At 36.8% G+C, this 15,758-nt stretch overlaps 1 protein-coding gene across 2 annotated transcripts; it reads right to left on the bottom strand.

Moving 5' to 3' along the window:
• Nucleotides 1-2,026: 2,026 nt before the first annotated feature.
• LOC306851330 (serine/threonine-protein phosphatase 2A 65 kDa regulatory subunit A beta isoform-like) lies at nucleotides 2,027-14,905 on the bottom strand. Of its 2 annotated transcripts, none has more exons than XM_079387488.1 (15): nucleotides 14,785-14,905; nucleotides 14,105-14,195; nucleotides 13,213-13,313; nucleotides 12,865-13,097; nucleotides 12,617-12,764; nucleotides 11,670-11,825; nucleotides 11,465-11,579; nucleotides 11,298-11,368; nucleotides 8,413-8,547; nucleotides 6,735-6,908; nucleotides 6,274-6,334; nucleotides 3,610-3,764; nucleotides 3,340-3,482; nucleotides 3,158-3,249; nucleotides 2,027-3,062 (listed from the first exon to the last, which is right to left on the bottom strand). In XM_079387488.1, exons 1-15 carry the CDS (start codon nucleotides 14,860-14,862, stop codon nucleotides 3,046-3,048), a joined length of 1,770 nt encoding a protein of 589 aa, XP_079243614.1. In that variant the 5' UTR covers nucleotides 14,863-14,905; the 3' UTR covers nucleotides 2,027-3,045. The 2 variants fall into 2 exon arrangements, with proteins under 2 accessions (XP_079243614.1, XP_079243615.1); XM_079387489.1 differs by lacking the exon at nucleotides 14,785-14,905 and adding an exon at nucleotides 14,288-14,515.
• Between the last annotated feature and the right edge of the window lie 853 nt (nucleotides 14,906-15,758).

Raw genomic sequence — 15,758 nt, forward strand, 5'->3', positions numbered from 1 at the left:
AGTGCATTATTGATGCAGGATGCCTTGTGATTTTTAATGTTCAACGTGCAATGTTCAATTAATTTATAAAGCACATTTAAAACAACTTTAGTTGACCAAAGTGCTGCATATAAAACATAAACCTAACTACAGCATTTAAAAAAATGGACAAACCTAATCGCTGCATTAGTATTGCATAGGCTTACATCCAACAGAAAAAACATATGACCTTAAAACACCCAATCACCTAACAATTAAAAGCGCAGGAGAAAAGATGAGTTTTTAACAAACATTTAAATTCAGACACTGTAGAAGTAGTTTTGATAGAAGCAGAGTGTTCCATAATTTGGGACCAACAACAAAGGCGGCTCTGTCTCCCCTACATTTTAGTCTTGTTCTGGGAACCCACAGCATGTGTAGTCTGAGATCTCGGTGACCTAACAGGATTATATGCAGTAAGCAACCCTGAGATATCGAGGAGCAAGGCAATTTACAGCCTTGTACACAAAAAGCTAAATTTTAAACTCAATACGATACTGCAGTGGTAACCAGTGGAGTGAGTGTAAAATAGGTGTAGTATGTACACCTATGGCAGCTGCATTTTGAACCAGCTGAAGTCGATGTATAGATGTTTTAAGTAATCTTGAAGGCCATGATTAGCTTGTTCATGTATGTTTAATGCGGCCTGTCATGGTGAGTTTCAGACAATGGTATGCATGTAGATTAAAATAATATCTTAAAAACAAGTGCCATATTAAAAAGAGTGATAAGTCAACTATGACACCTAGATAGTTTTTAAGAGAACTTGAATGTTGACTCATGAATTTGGCTTTGTCTTTGACTAATCACACAATAGCCAAATTTCAGGAAGTTAGAGATCATCCAGTACTTGATGCCACAGACAGATGCAGCAAGGAAGCTGATAGAAGTGGTGTTTCAGCGGGTGCTGAAATCTGAATGTCATCAGCGTAGTAGTGAATGTTGAGACCAGGTTGATATCAGCTCAGAGAAACGAAAGTGAAGAAAAGAAAAATGTGCTGAGTACTGAACCTCAGGGAACACCTTGTGTAAGAGTGGAGAAATGGTAGATTTGGGCTTCCATTAAATAACCATTTGAATGATGTTACAACACTGGAAACTAAACACAGCATTTTGGGAGTAACAGCATCTCAGTGCCATCAGTCTTTGAATTTCAGCATCATGTTTAAACAAAGTGATCATTAGCCATCTTCTGCACAGGTGCCATTGCATAATCCTGCTTAAACAAGCTGGAACATCTGAAAATAATTGGCAAGAATGACCCATCTCAGCTACACAGGAAGTACACAGACTTAACACTGATGAGAGTGCAGCTTAAAAAGTTGTTTAAAAAAGTTTAACATCCACTTTCAAGACAGAGGTCCACATCACGTTTAGTTCTGCTCTACATGCTATAATATACTATGTGGCCATTTATAAGAGTAATTGCTAATGACGTTAATTTGAGGTTTAGACAGCTCACTAATGGTCCATTGTCTCCACATTTAGGTTCAGGTAATGAGATGGTATTAAATACCCATGCAAACCTTTGAGCTAAAGTGAGCCTGATCTATGACTACATGCCTCAAGAATTGTAAGGGTCCAAATTCAAACGATACAGGAGTTTGCTACCCTCACTAATAACTTAACTATGCGAGCTGTTCAAATTTGTTCCAAATAGATCTAGTCACAAATCCAGCCTAAGAGTTTTTACAGCCTTTGAAATAATTCTGCTTAAATAAGACATCTGATACTCAGGAGAAGTGCCAGAGTGCAGCGCCACCACCAGCTCCTGCCAAATTCAGTGACGAAAACACGCAATCCTATGCTGTCGATAAGATCACTAGCCAGGTAACTGTAGAAAACAGTTCATTGGGAGACCAAAAACCTGATTCCACATTAATCTTTAAAATTCATATAGGATGACAAACTCTTAAGAGACGATACTAACAGGTGTGACGCACACCATGTTTCAATTAGAATTATGCAACGATTAGTCTGTGAGAGTACGTCAAAGGAGGACAACTGTAGGATACGCAGTTCAAATGACTTTATTTAGTCCACCAAGTACACCAAGTTCCCAAATGAGTTAAAAAACAAAACTACAAGTTCTCATGATATTGAGCATGAACAAAGGGTTTCCTCAGAATGCAGTAGGTGCAAGTTGTTTGTAACAATGAATATTGCTGAATTACGTCCTACAAAAGACAATATTCCGAAAGATTTAATGACACCACCACATTTTTAACATGCCTTCCACTTAAAGAGAAAAATGTGTATTGAAAAACGTACAAAATGATAAATTGTACTATAACTAGATATTTCATTGGCACGAAAGTTTGAAAAAATCTACAAGTTTATAAAGGGGGCTATTCATGACCAACATGAGCGCAAAAATGCAGGCAAAACGGCATGAATTGATGTCGTTTCATACGTGCATCCAGTGTTACAGCACAACTGATTCAATTATATGGTCCCTAGATGAAAAAAAAAAAGCTCATGATAAAGGTGTGACTTCATTGCATAAAGCAAATTTCTAAAGAGACCTCAATCTAACCATGTGCTCAGAACACAATCTGCCCTGTGCACACGGAGGACTCTGCGGTTAAACTGTGTGAGCACATGAGATTTTTTTTCCGCCTCTGGAGAAGGAACACATGTAAACAATGTGCTGTGCGCTAGCAAATCTACTAAAGCAAATAAACAGGCATTTCGCACCATCTGCTACTGGCAGGATGAGCTCCGGTCTAAGAAAAGCAAATGGCATGCTGAAGCAGGCATGTACCGATTCAGATACGATCGCACTGGAATGGCTCATGGGGTGATATTTGCGAAGAGCTATGCACAAATTGTACAAGCATGCAGAGCTTAGCTGCACTAACAATGTTTGAGGTAAAACTTGATAGAAAGTCCATCCTTTGATCATTCAATATCTTTGAGAGTAAACAAGAACACAACAACGATACTTAATCATTCAGAATGAACAATAAATATAATGCAACAGGTCTTGTGTTGCCAGTTTTTCACTGGATGTGGTGAGGAAGTCAGTCAAGCCAAGGCAAGAACTATGGAGAGAGCAAAAAACAGTATAGGTGAAAATGAAACAATGTTTCTGAGAGGATTCATGTTTCAAAGGTTAAAGTGATAAAAGGAAATGTACCACTTATAGCCTCTAGAGCAAAGTACTTCACATCCATATCTTGGTCTGTAGCTAGTTTCTCCAGGACTGGTTTAACCTCTGCCTGCAAAGCACTATTGAAAATATCATTGTTATTATTGCTGGTTTGTTTGCTTACGCCATCAAGATACAAAAGGGTACAGGCAACTATTATTTAAAGATACCTGCTGTCCAAAACTGGTCCGATCTTCTGTAAGCACCTGGCCACATTAAAGCGCACATTGGCCACCTGATCAGTGGACATCTTGAGGACTACAGGCAACATGTGCTTGGTGGTGATTTCCTGTCCACACACTTCAGACAGAGCCTGACCCAAAAAAATAAAAAGCATTCAGTTACTCATTTTGCAACACCACATATTAATAAAACCACTTTCAACTGGGAGAAAGTTTCAGGTTTAAGAAACAGGCACCAGTCAGGGCATTCAGACTTGCATTGATGCAGAAGAGAGTGGTCATCCTGTGCAGGTAGTTGGAATCATTGGCCATGCCAAGGACTTTGGGCACAATGGTGTTCTCGGCCCATTCTGCTCCAAACTTCTCCACCAGCTTCATGAGGTTGCAGGTGGCAGCCTCTCGGATGGCAAACACTGCAGAACAAGGCAAAGATATTAAAGCTAACATGAAGATCGAGATTTGAGATGAAGATGAAAACTGACATTTAGATCTATGTCGTTTTTTAAGACACCACCAGATATACAGACTACTGCCATACAAACTGAAGACATACATTCTTCAGTATCACAGACAAATTGTCACTTAGAGAAAAGTAGAGAAAGGATGATTGTTTTTTGTCAGAAAAAAAATATTAAAATATCTATCTATAAAATAATTAATTAAAATAAGGAATACATTAAAAATAAATATTTAACAGTGGACAAAGTCCCATTCTAAACATAGTTTAGTTTTTGTTTGCATAATAAATATACACAGTACACATATATTATGTATACATAAATACACGCACTTTTTTTTTTTCCCTTAAGGGGTCTAAAACTACAATCTTCCATTACCAGTTCAGATTTTTATCCACTACACTACACCACCCTCGTTATCCAAAAAGATGATTTAATGTGAATAATGCACTTGTTTTGTAATATTTACTAGTTTCAGCTTTCGGTTTGTTTGATCAGATTATCTGGCACCACAGTTGGACACAAGCAGGGTTAAATCAACATTGTTTTGGTGCTCACCATTACCTCCACAGATTACATTCCACCTGACTTCACAATAACTCTAATAGAGATCACAATCAAGCCATTTAACCTTCATTCTGGGAAGAGTAAATATCTACAAACATCCTGTGAAATTGTGCATCACAAATCTGCTAAACATCAGACGGGCGGCTCTTTTGAAATCCGTCTGACGATGACATAACCCCCTTTATCAAAAGACTGGGAATTTGCCCGAGACAATCCTATTTAGAGTTTCAAATTCAAGACAAAACTCTATCCACAGTCCTTACAGAGCTTATGAACAAAATTAAATGCTGCACATCAGCCAAAATGTGATGAGCAGTTTCATGAAGTAGGTCAAGCTTTAAATGGAGATTATAAAACACTTAAAATGAGACGATCCATTTGACACTGTGCACATCTTGCAGATGTGCCTGTGTGTATTTGTCAGAAAGAGCTCACATTTACACATGACAGACAGCCGAGCACAGCGCCGCTCCGGCTCTGAACTCTTATGTAACAGCACTGGCCCAGCAGCACAGGATATACAAGAACATTCCAGTGATGTAACCCATCTGGCCCTTTGTCTACAACTATGTCAGAGTGAAATTGTGTGTGTGTGTGTGTGTGCACACACAGTCGAGGTCCTTGCTGAAAATCACCGTGCAAAACACCTCAACAGTTGGATCCACTCAGCGCATGGTTCAAAGAGAGATCATAACCATTCTGACAACCATTAAATTGAAGATTTACTAAGAGGCTCATCAATCTGAAACATTCATTACCACTGACACGCCAATCAAAGCAAGAACAGCAGTCAATTTAAAAGTCTAATCTGTTCTGCAAAAGTGGTGCCTGTATGAAGCTGGATATTAGATATTATGATGGAAAATTTTGAATTATCAGCAGCCATTACTCCAGTCTTTAGTGATCTTAAAGAAATCATTCAAATATATGGATTTAGTGCTATTTTTCAGAACTCTTTGATGAACAAAGTACAAAAAACAGCATTTCTTCTAAATAAAATGATTCAATTATAAATGTCCTTACTGTTACTTTTTTGATGCCCCCTTGCTGTATAAAAGGAGAATTAAAGGAGTATTTTTTTAATCTTACTGTCACCAAACCGTAGAAAAGTAGTGTATATGTAATCTAATTTTAATTATCATATAAAATAATGCACTCTTGATAATATGCAGTCACAGTATTTGGAGATTGTACTTGGATTTTGACTTGGATGTGAATTTAGATATTTACTAGTGCTGTCAAATGATTAATCACGACTAATCGTGTTAAATGTGTTCTGTGTATATTTATTATGTATATATAAATACACACATTAATGTATATATTTCAGAAAAATATTTTGTTTATATATTAAATATATGAATATAAACAGACATGTAAAAGTAAATATTTTCAATACATACTGTATGTGTGTGTATTTATGTATACATAAATACACATGCGTATTATGTAAACAAAAACGTTTATTTTGTATACAATTAATCGCGATTAATCGTTTGACAGCACTAATATTTACCTTGTTAAAGGTTCTCTGTTCACTTTTCTACTTCAAAATAACATTAATAAAGAGAGAATAACACAGGGAGGTAAAATTGAGAGAAGGGGGAAGAAAGCAAGAGAGACGTAGAGAGGGAGAGAGTGCTAGAATCTTATAATTGGCAGATAGCAGAAACTTCTAGAGATGAATGCGTGTTTCTCTTTCTGATTTTGGGGAAGGAGTAGGACAGGAGAGGCTGAGGCAAATACTGCATGTCTTCCCTGTGCTATCTTCAAACGTAAGCAAATGCATCTGCTTGAACTTATATAGTTTAAAGGTTCTGGTTCATTGTTGTCAGTAACTCAATACATCTTTTTTTCTTATGGCACTCAGGAGAATCGTCAGACTCAGGAAACCTACCGTGATCAATGAGCCATGCCATGCACAGGGAATTCAACTTCTCATCGAAGAACTCCACTCCCTAGAAATAACGTCGGAATATAGTTACAATCCACATGTGTTTCCTAATCAGTCTGTCGTTTTAGAGCTTAAAGGGGTAGTTCACCCAAAAATAAAACTTCTGTCATTTACTCAACCTCAGGTTGTTCCTAACCTGTATGAGTTTCTTTCTTCTGTTAAACACTAAAGAAGATATTTTAAAGAATGTTGATAATAAACAGTTGATGGTAGCCACTGACTTATACAGTATGGAAAAAAAGACTACAGAAGTCAATGGCGATCATCAACTGTTTGGTTACCGACATTCTTTAAAATATCTTTTGTGTTCAACAGAAGAAAGAAATGGTTTGGAACAACATGAGGGTGAGTATCCTTTTCCGCCTAGATACAACTAATCGATCTCAGGTGGAGCGTAGACTCACCAGTTGGCCAGCCAGCAAAGGCATGTACTCAATGATGGCCAGTCGAACCCTCCACTTGGCATCCTCAGCCAGCTCTACTATAGCTGGCAGCAAAGACTGAGAGAGCTGCCGAATCCCGATCACCTCATTCACACAGTCCAGGTTAGAGATGATGTTCAGACGCACCTCAGGACACTACAGGAAAATATGAAAAAAAATATTAAAAACTTTTAACTTTTCTTAAATACTTTTTTTTAATCAGATGGACACCAGGACATTAAAGGAAAATAAAATATTTTGATATAAAGTAATATATAAACTAGCTTGTATATTTTGTTTTAAAGGGTTAGTTTACCCCAAAATTTTAATTCTGTCAGTAATTACTCACCCTCGTGTCTTTCCAAACCCTTAAGACCTTCATCCATCTTCGGAACACAAATTAAGATATTTTTGATGAAATCCAAAAGCATTCTGACCCTCCATAGATAGCAACGCAACTGACACGTTTAAGGTCCAGAAAGGTAGTTAGGACATCATTAAAATAGTCCATGTGACTTCAGTGGTTCACCCTTAATTTTATGAAGCTACGAGAATACTTTTTGCATCCAAAGAAAATATTAATGACTTTATTCAACAATTTCTTCTCTTCCGTGTCAGTCTATTCTCGTAGCTTTATAAAATTACGGTTGAACCACTGATGTCTTTACTATTTTTCTGGGCCTTGAAAATTTCAGTTGCTTTGCCGTCTACGGAGGATCAGAAAAGTCTCGTATTTCATCAAAAATATCTTAATTTGTGTTCTGAAGATGAACAGAGGTCTTACGGGGTTTGAAATGACATGATGATGTGTAATTAATGACAATTTTCTTTTTCGGGTGAACTAACCCTTTAACATAAGGGTAACAATAAGTTTCACCACCAATGAAACTTGCAGAAAAAGATCAGCATATTAAATGTGTATTAAACAAAGTAAACATGGTCATGGTCATCAATGATTTTATGGCTTTAAAGTCCCTATAATTTCTTCTAAGTATGAATTTTACTGAAGACAAAAGGTCTCAGTCTTTTATATTTCCCTTAAATGGCTCCAGGAGGACGCCACACTCATGTGATATTGTTACAGCGCACGCATACATGCTGCCAAATATTTGATGACTTGCTTGAGCAAGTGCACTTTGGTGATGACTGACTAAAATCCAAACAACAAAGTTTGTTAGTCAAACAGAGCCGGACGGATAAGCAGCCAATGGAAATACACTTCAGGACAGAACTCACAGAATCCAGCTCTTAACATTTTCAGATGGTGTGTTTGACAATTGAGAGGAGTCCAATAAAACAGAAGGGAACACAAACACTGGAGGAAAGAGTTTGGATGGGTTTCGGTTTGGCATGGTCTTGCTGAAAGCTAAGGCCAAAGTTCAACTTCATTTAAAAACAGACTATGAGTTTATTACTACAATCAAAAAGCTAATACAACTCGGAGAGTGGTCATGGACAAGAGCCCAATCAAAGGAACATCAATCAAGGACTTTAGAGAGGACAATTTAGCAAACAGCCCTTAAGCCCAACACAAGGTGACCTATCAGACCTGGAAAATGAACAGCAGTGTCTCTGCTCTAGTACAGTCAGAAGCATCTTTGAGCACAAGAGAAATAGAGACAGACAGATGAGAGACTGGGCCAAGCTCCAGGTGGGTTACCTCGTCCTTCAGTTGGGCCAGGAAAAGAGGCAACAGATGTTCTACGGTGTTGTCCTTGCCCAAGATGGTAGAAAGACCCATGATGACAGAAGCCAAGGCAGACTTCACATGCTGGTTTGTGTCAGACACCAGCTCCTGTTAAGGGAAGAGAAGGAGGCTTGAGGGCTTTCATATCAATCTATTTTTCTACAAGTAGCTGTAATCAGAGACAAGGTAAATAAATTAATATACTACAACAACAAATGCTTATATATTTTATAAATAAACACTAATTTTTGCAATATTTGTTACTATTACTATTCATTGTTATTTTAGCAGCAATAACAAGATAATATTTATTGTCAGTATTATCATTAACAATTTGTTTTTATAATTAACAACCAGATAATTATTATCATCAACCAGATAATAACAATAAAATGATTGATTCCTAACAGAGATATTTATTTTATTGTTGAACATTATACTATTAATAGCAAAAAACTGTAAGAAGATTATATTTATAGTTAGTATAATCATTATTATTCATAATTGTTATTTTTAGTAGCAACTAAAACAACTTTAACAGGACAATATTTATTGTTAATAATGATAATACTGACAATTTGTTTATTATTATTATTATTATTAACAGCATCCATAAAATATTTGTATTATTATTACTACTATTAACAGCCAAATAATAATTATTAGACCATAATAATAATAATTATAAAGTTATTATTCCTAACAATAACAAGATATTTTATTATCTCTCATTATAAAGTATTATTAATAGCAGCAATGATAATAATCATAATTAATAAGATGTGATTTGGAGGAGAATAATTGTTGGATAAAGTCATTATTTTTGTTTTCTTTGAACACAAAAACATTCTTGCAGCTTCGTAAAATTACGATTGAACCACTAAAGTCACATGGACTATGTTAAAGATGTCCTTACTGTGTTTCTGGGCCCGGAAACATTTCAGTTGCATTGCTGTCCATGGAGGGTCAGAAAGCTTTCAGATTTCATCAAAAATATATTCATTTGTGTTCCGAAGATGAACGAAGGTCTTACGGGTTTGGAACGACATGACGGTGATGACAGAATTTTCATTTTTGGGTGAACTATCCCTTTAATATGGTATGGTAATGGTATATTAAATAAGTAATTCTGTCTACTTTAAAAACAATGAAGCAACAAGCCACCCAATCTGCACACCTACGCTATTTCTGAAAAAACTGAAATGTATCTGGAAATGTTTTGACTCCCTATACTGATTCATTAGGTGTCTAAACATCTCACCCCCATTACTGGGGTCTTTGAAGAAAGACAGCATCACAGCGAGGGAGGCGGCGAGATCCATTTGAGCCTGAAAACCTGGACATTTATTTGCTTGTAAAATGCTGCAGAAGGTCTGAAATCCTGCGTTATCTTCGATCTGATGTTTCGGCGAACAGCTTGTATGTATAGGCTAATTGCAGATCATGTCTGCTGACAAAGTAAGCAGAAAGCTGTGAGGAATGATCCGCTTACATAAGCTTATTAACAGATATCAAACATCAGGTCATGAGACTCTCAGGCCACTCATGAGCAAAGAACGCCTTGTGAAGCTCAAGCAGGAACACCGAAAGGCTCCACTGTTCTTTATAGTCCAGATCAGTAAAAGAGAGGCTTGTCCTGAACGGTCCTCTACTCTAAAAATCCCACTTCCATAAAACAATGACTATCAATAGAAAGTTAAAGACCAAACATTATATTACTCCATATGTTAAGCAGGTATCGCAGGTGAATCATTCTTTTGAAGAACCGACTGATTCAATTCACAAATCAACTGAACTACAGCCTTATAAAACATACCACAGCAATCAGCTAAATCACCAGTTAATACGGGGAAATCTTAATAAATTTACATGGGATCTCCTTTAAACAGTGCAAAGAGTTGTTCGTTGGTCTTTATTTATTTCTGTGCCTAATATCAAAGTAGCAGAGTTTGACAGTAAATATGATTATATGAGAAGATATTATTATAAATCATATATGAATATTTTTTAAACCAATTCACTATTACAACAGGGGCAGTCGTGGCCTAATGGATAGAGAGTTGGACTGGTAACCCGAAGGCCGTGGGTTCGAGTCTCTGAACAGATGATTGTAGGTGGGGGGAGTGAATAACCAACACAAATTTCTTAGATTCATTTGTGTTCCAATAAAACACGTGTTACATATTCTTCCCATAGTTACTAGGAAGGCAAGCTCAGGCTGTATACAGCAAAACTGGACTAAACTCCACTAACATAAAATGCCATTTCAATTCCTCTAGCATTATGATTCAGCCAGCCACAGGCATACACCAGGAAATAAAAATAATAGAAGTCTAATCCTAGGCTGATGCTAAATAAACCTAGAGACAGACAATTGGCACGGGATCACTTACGGGTATAACAGATAACAACACTGACCCCTGCTGCCCATCAACTCAGAAAGGACGGACAGTTCAACAACAAGCCGAATGAACTCACCTGCCGATGATGTCCTAAAGATGAGTAAACTCGGATAATCTGTACAGACGAGGCATAAACCTCAGTCTGCATATATGTATGCAAGTTTGATGTATGAGCTAAATTATTGCAAGTGTATGAAACAATTATTTGCCATAAACCTACCACTTGTTTATGTCGAAAAAGTAAACACCCCCAAAAACACACAAAAACAACCAGACCTACTGCAAGATCTCTTGCAGAGACAACCTGGATACCTTCCCAGATATGATATCACATTATCAAAAAACAAGCTTGAGTTTTCAAAGTACCCCCTCCTGAGAACTTGGCCAGCACCGTGCGGCATAACTGTTCAGCCACACGCAATTTCATAAACAAGTGGGCAAGATTAAAATGTGTACCTTGACGCATGGCAGAATATGAGTCATGATGATGGTCTCCCTGCTGTCTTCAGGCAAATTTTCACAGAAAACTGCAGAGATAAACAGACAATGGGATAAGGGTGTTGTTGTGTGGCTCTTTTCATAGAGACATCAGACTTTGGGAAGCTGGCAGTGGGACACCTCACCTTTCACTTTGTTGGCAGCAGCAGCCCGGACCTCTGCCTCACAGTCTTTCAACAAGTTTTGGAACGCCGGGACCAGATCGGTCTTGGTGATCTCTGGGCCAACTGCTTTTTGCAACTTTACAAAAACAGAAAAACAACCAGAGTTGTTTCAGAGTCTCAGAGGCGACGTGGATAACGGCCAAATATGCGTTTCATAAGTACCCACTTCTGAGAACTTGTCTGCCATCATGTAGCGCACCCTCCAGGACTTGTCCTCGGCAGCCTGACGCAAAGTGGGCATGACCAGAGCCTCCAAGTCTTCCTGTGGCAGCAGAGTAGCAATGCTGACGCCAGCTTCTACCGCCAAGAGACGCACAGAGTCCTGCAGAGAAAAGAAAATGCCTGGATATATGACAAATAAGAGCACCCACAAAAATAAAAACCTTAATATAAAGTTCCAAATATATGTTCCAAGCTCTTAGAAATGTAATTTTTATATTCATGTTGGTTTCAAAAAAACATTTATAGAATTTTCAAGAAATGCTCAAATTTAATGACTCTAAAAATGTAGTGTAGCCATCAAAGGAAAACGTATATTGTCCTGCATGTTTTTTTATATATATATTTTTATCATTCAATGATCTTTATTATCTTTTTTTTTTTAACAAAGATCATGAAATATCAATTCTTTAAAAAAAAAAAAAAAAAAACAACTAAGACAACATCTAATAGCAATTACTATTATTAATATTGATTATTACTAAATATAAAGGTATTTTTTGTTGTTGTACTTAAAATTATTGCCATATCAGCTTCACCAGCTATTTTTAATAAAGTAAAAAACTGAATAAAAAAAATCTCACTACAACACTACTGTACTTAAAAATTATAATATTCATATTTATATATTAATAATAATAATAAATAATACTTATTAATATGTATTATTATAAATATTAATACTATTATTTAATAACAGAATAACTACAATCCTGATATTTATGGTTGTTGTTTTTTTTGCTCTCAAAAGGTTAAACCATAGAGCTTTTATTTTGGTTGAAAACCTCTTTTGAAATCCCAGACAAAAAAAAACATAAGCAAAACAAACCAAGCTGCATGTCACTGACCAACCAATAGCCCAAATAAACAGTCTTTCTATACGCGAATGTGTACCTGCTCATCAGATGCTAGTGCTGTAAAGAGAGGAATGATGTCACTCTTAACATAGTCCAGCTCCAGAACCTTCGCAAACTCGCCCAGCTTAGAGGAGGCAGCTCGACGCACCATGGGAGTGTCATCTGAGCAAAGTGTGCGGAAGTGCCTGTGAAGACAACCATAACATTAAATACTAAACATGACTGCAGTGATCAAGGTGATTTCAAAAGTGCACGTCATAAAAACAAGGCATCATTTGAACTTACTGACGGATTTCCGCTTTAACCGTACTGGACACACGTGGGTAGCAGACGCTGAACAGTCCGCACGCAGATGTTCGGGAGGTGAACCAGTCCCCGCTGGCCAAACGCTTCACAAGTGGTACAAAATGCACCTCTAGGTCTACAGGGGAATGTTCCTGAGAGATCTTTCGCAGAGACTCCACGGCCTTGTCCCGCACAACCGTTTCCTCCACTGTGGCCAAACTCTCCAGGGGGGGCTGAGGAGAAGAAGTGCAAGATGAAAACATGTAGAGAGGTGTCTCGACTTATGACTAATACCTGATCTTGTCATTTTTAATTAAGTAACCAAATACCTCGCCTTCAGTGGCTTACCAAGAGACAGTGCACAAACTCTGGGCCTCCAACCAGTACAGTGAAGGTCCCGAGCTGCTCAGCCAAGGCAAGGAGAACTTCATCCTCATCATATATGGTGTCTGCAGATGAAGGGATGCCAGTTAGCTAATTGATATGTAGGCAAGTAATACAAACCAAAAGCAAACCATTTTCTCTTCCCACATATTCATAGTTGACATGATGATAGTATTATAAAAAAACAAAAACAAAGCCTAATTAATATACCAAAGGACTGCATGTGAACCAAATGAGAACTCAGTATGATTCATAGTGCTCAATGTGTTTATGCATTGCAGCTGCATAATTCATTCACACTATTTTCCAAATTCATGTTATTGATCTTATAGTGAACGATTTATGCATAATATTTCTGGCCTTGTAAGTTAATCAAAATGTCTTGATCTTCTGATGAAACAACAGACTCTGGTGACATATGAGGGACTTGTCCAATCATTTTTTTCCATTTAAATCCTGCCTAGGTCTTACAATCAGTTGCAAACTTGCATTCACATATGCCTCAATACAATCAACAATCAGTGGATTGAACAAAGTCCTGCCCTACATTTTTTTTCTTTCTCAATAATCAGTTTCATTCAGATGTACATCTCATTTAGACTTTAGCTATTATTGCAAATTAAAACTTAAGAAATGTGCAAAAATACATATAAAATATATAAGTATATTTTCTATACTACAAAAAAATGGCACTAAATAAATGTTTTAATTAACATTTAACAGGCCAAGTAAATATCTGAACTACTAGACCTACTAGTACAAAAAATAATGCTGATGAGCTATGGTTAACAAACAAAAGTCAAGATCCATGTAACAGTTCATTTGTTTCAGAAATACAGATACTGGGATTTCTTACCAGTAAGGAATGGCAGTAGTTCAGTCCGTGTTCTTTCCACACCCAGTGCCAGAGCAATAGTGGACAACTTCTTAATACTGTTCAGCCGCAGCTGAGGATGTGCACAGAATAACATTAACAGTCACAAATTATGCAAACCCCCTGTCTTACACTTACTGTTATGTTTCATCACATGATGCATACAATTCCAGGTCAGTTGTTCTCATCCATGGTACTGGAGGACAATTTAGCACCTCTCCTTCATTTAACGCACATTAGTAAAGGCTTCAAGACTCGACCTGGGTGTGTCAGATAAAGACATCAAACTCTGCAGTGCCAGGATAGAGAAACACCGACCTGGATAACGACACGATGACTAGCATCCTAATGTACAAAAACGCAGCCAAGATAAATGTTGAGAATAAGTCGGTCAATTTCAGCTTATTATGCTTGATCCAACTTCTATCTTCAGGCTTTATGTTATGGATTATATAGACATCTAAAAAAACCTTCAGGCAAGTTGATTATTTTCTGGAAACAGCTACATGAGAGAATATTGAGGAAAGAGTAAGAAGAAAATGGTGTTTCTTTTGTAAACGAATCGCTTGCACGGTTAGCGGGCAGAGATGGAATATGCTAATAAAACGCCATTTTTTTTATACAAATGAATCAAATTAGGATTCTCTTAGACTAATGTCTACCTGAACGTCTTCATTTCTCAATTCATCGATTAAAACCGCGATGGGATAAAGCGAATCGTCTCCCTCTGCTCCTGCCATTTTAGACTTGGATGTTCACTGCAGACTGCAGAGGCGTTGTGTGACTTCCGCTCGCCGCGCGGGCTGATGGGAAAACACTCAACAAAATTAAAGTCCAGTTCCAAATCATGTATTAAATGCATATTGAATAGAACAAAAATAAAACAAATAGCACAAAATGATAAAAATGGTTTTAAAAATAAAGCATATAAAGCTGATCAGTTCAAATATAAGTTTTTGTTTATATATATATATATATATTTAAACAAAGAGATTTTAGATTTATGAGTAAAATAAACTTTCAAACTCGTTTACAACATGTATTTTATTCCTCATTCGTACATTTTGAAATCAGTGTGTAGTTTAAAAACGTGAGTTGCTAACAAGATGGACTACAACGTCCCTGCTGAAATAAAAAACACATTCAAAACAAAAGAAACCATCATAGAGATTCGAAAAAAAAGAGAATTACACTACAGATACCATTACAAGCATCACAAACCAACTTTTAACCATTAAAAAATGCTTTTCTGTAGTGTGTTTTAAGACACATTCCATTAATATTTAGTGGATTTATCAAGCCACCAATTACCAGTAATCAAATCAAATCAAATCAAATCACTTTTATTGTCACATCACCACAGCACATGTGCCTTCGTGAGTGAAATTCTTGAGAGCGTGCTCCAGACACTGCAGAAACAATTTACATATAGACAATTTACATATAAACAATTTACATATAGACATTACTATACATACGTACAGACTTATACAGATGACAATGTGTAATATACACATACATATACTCAGTACACATAGTGTACTATTAGACAGACATACAGTTACCGATACACATTATACACAGTATGTAGTACACATTCTACGTTATATACACACAGTAATATGCGAAGATGCAG

This window comes from Barbus barbus (assembly GCF_936440315.1).
Source record: "Barbus barbus genome assembly, chromosome: 31".
NCBI classification, from domain to species: domain Eukaryota; kingdom Metazoa; phylum Chordata; class Actinopteri; order Cypriniformes; family Cyprinidae; genus Barbus; species Barbus barbus.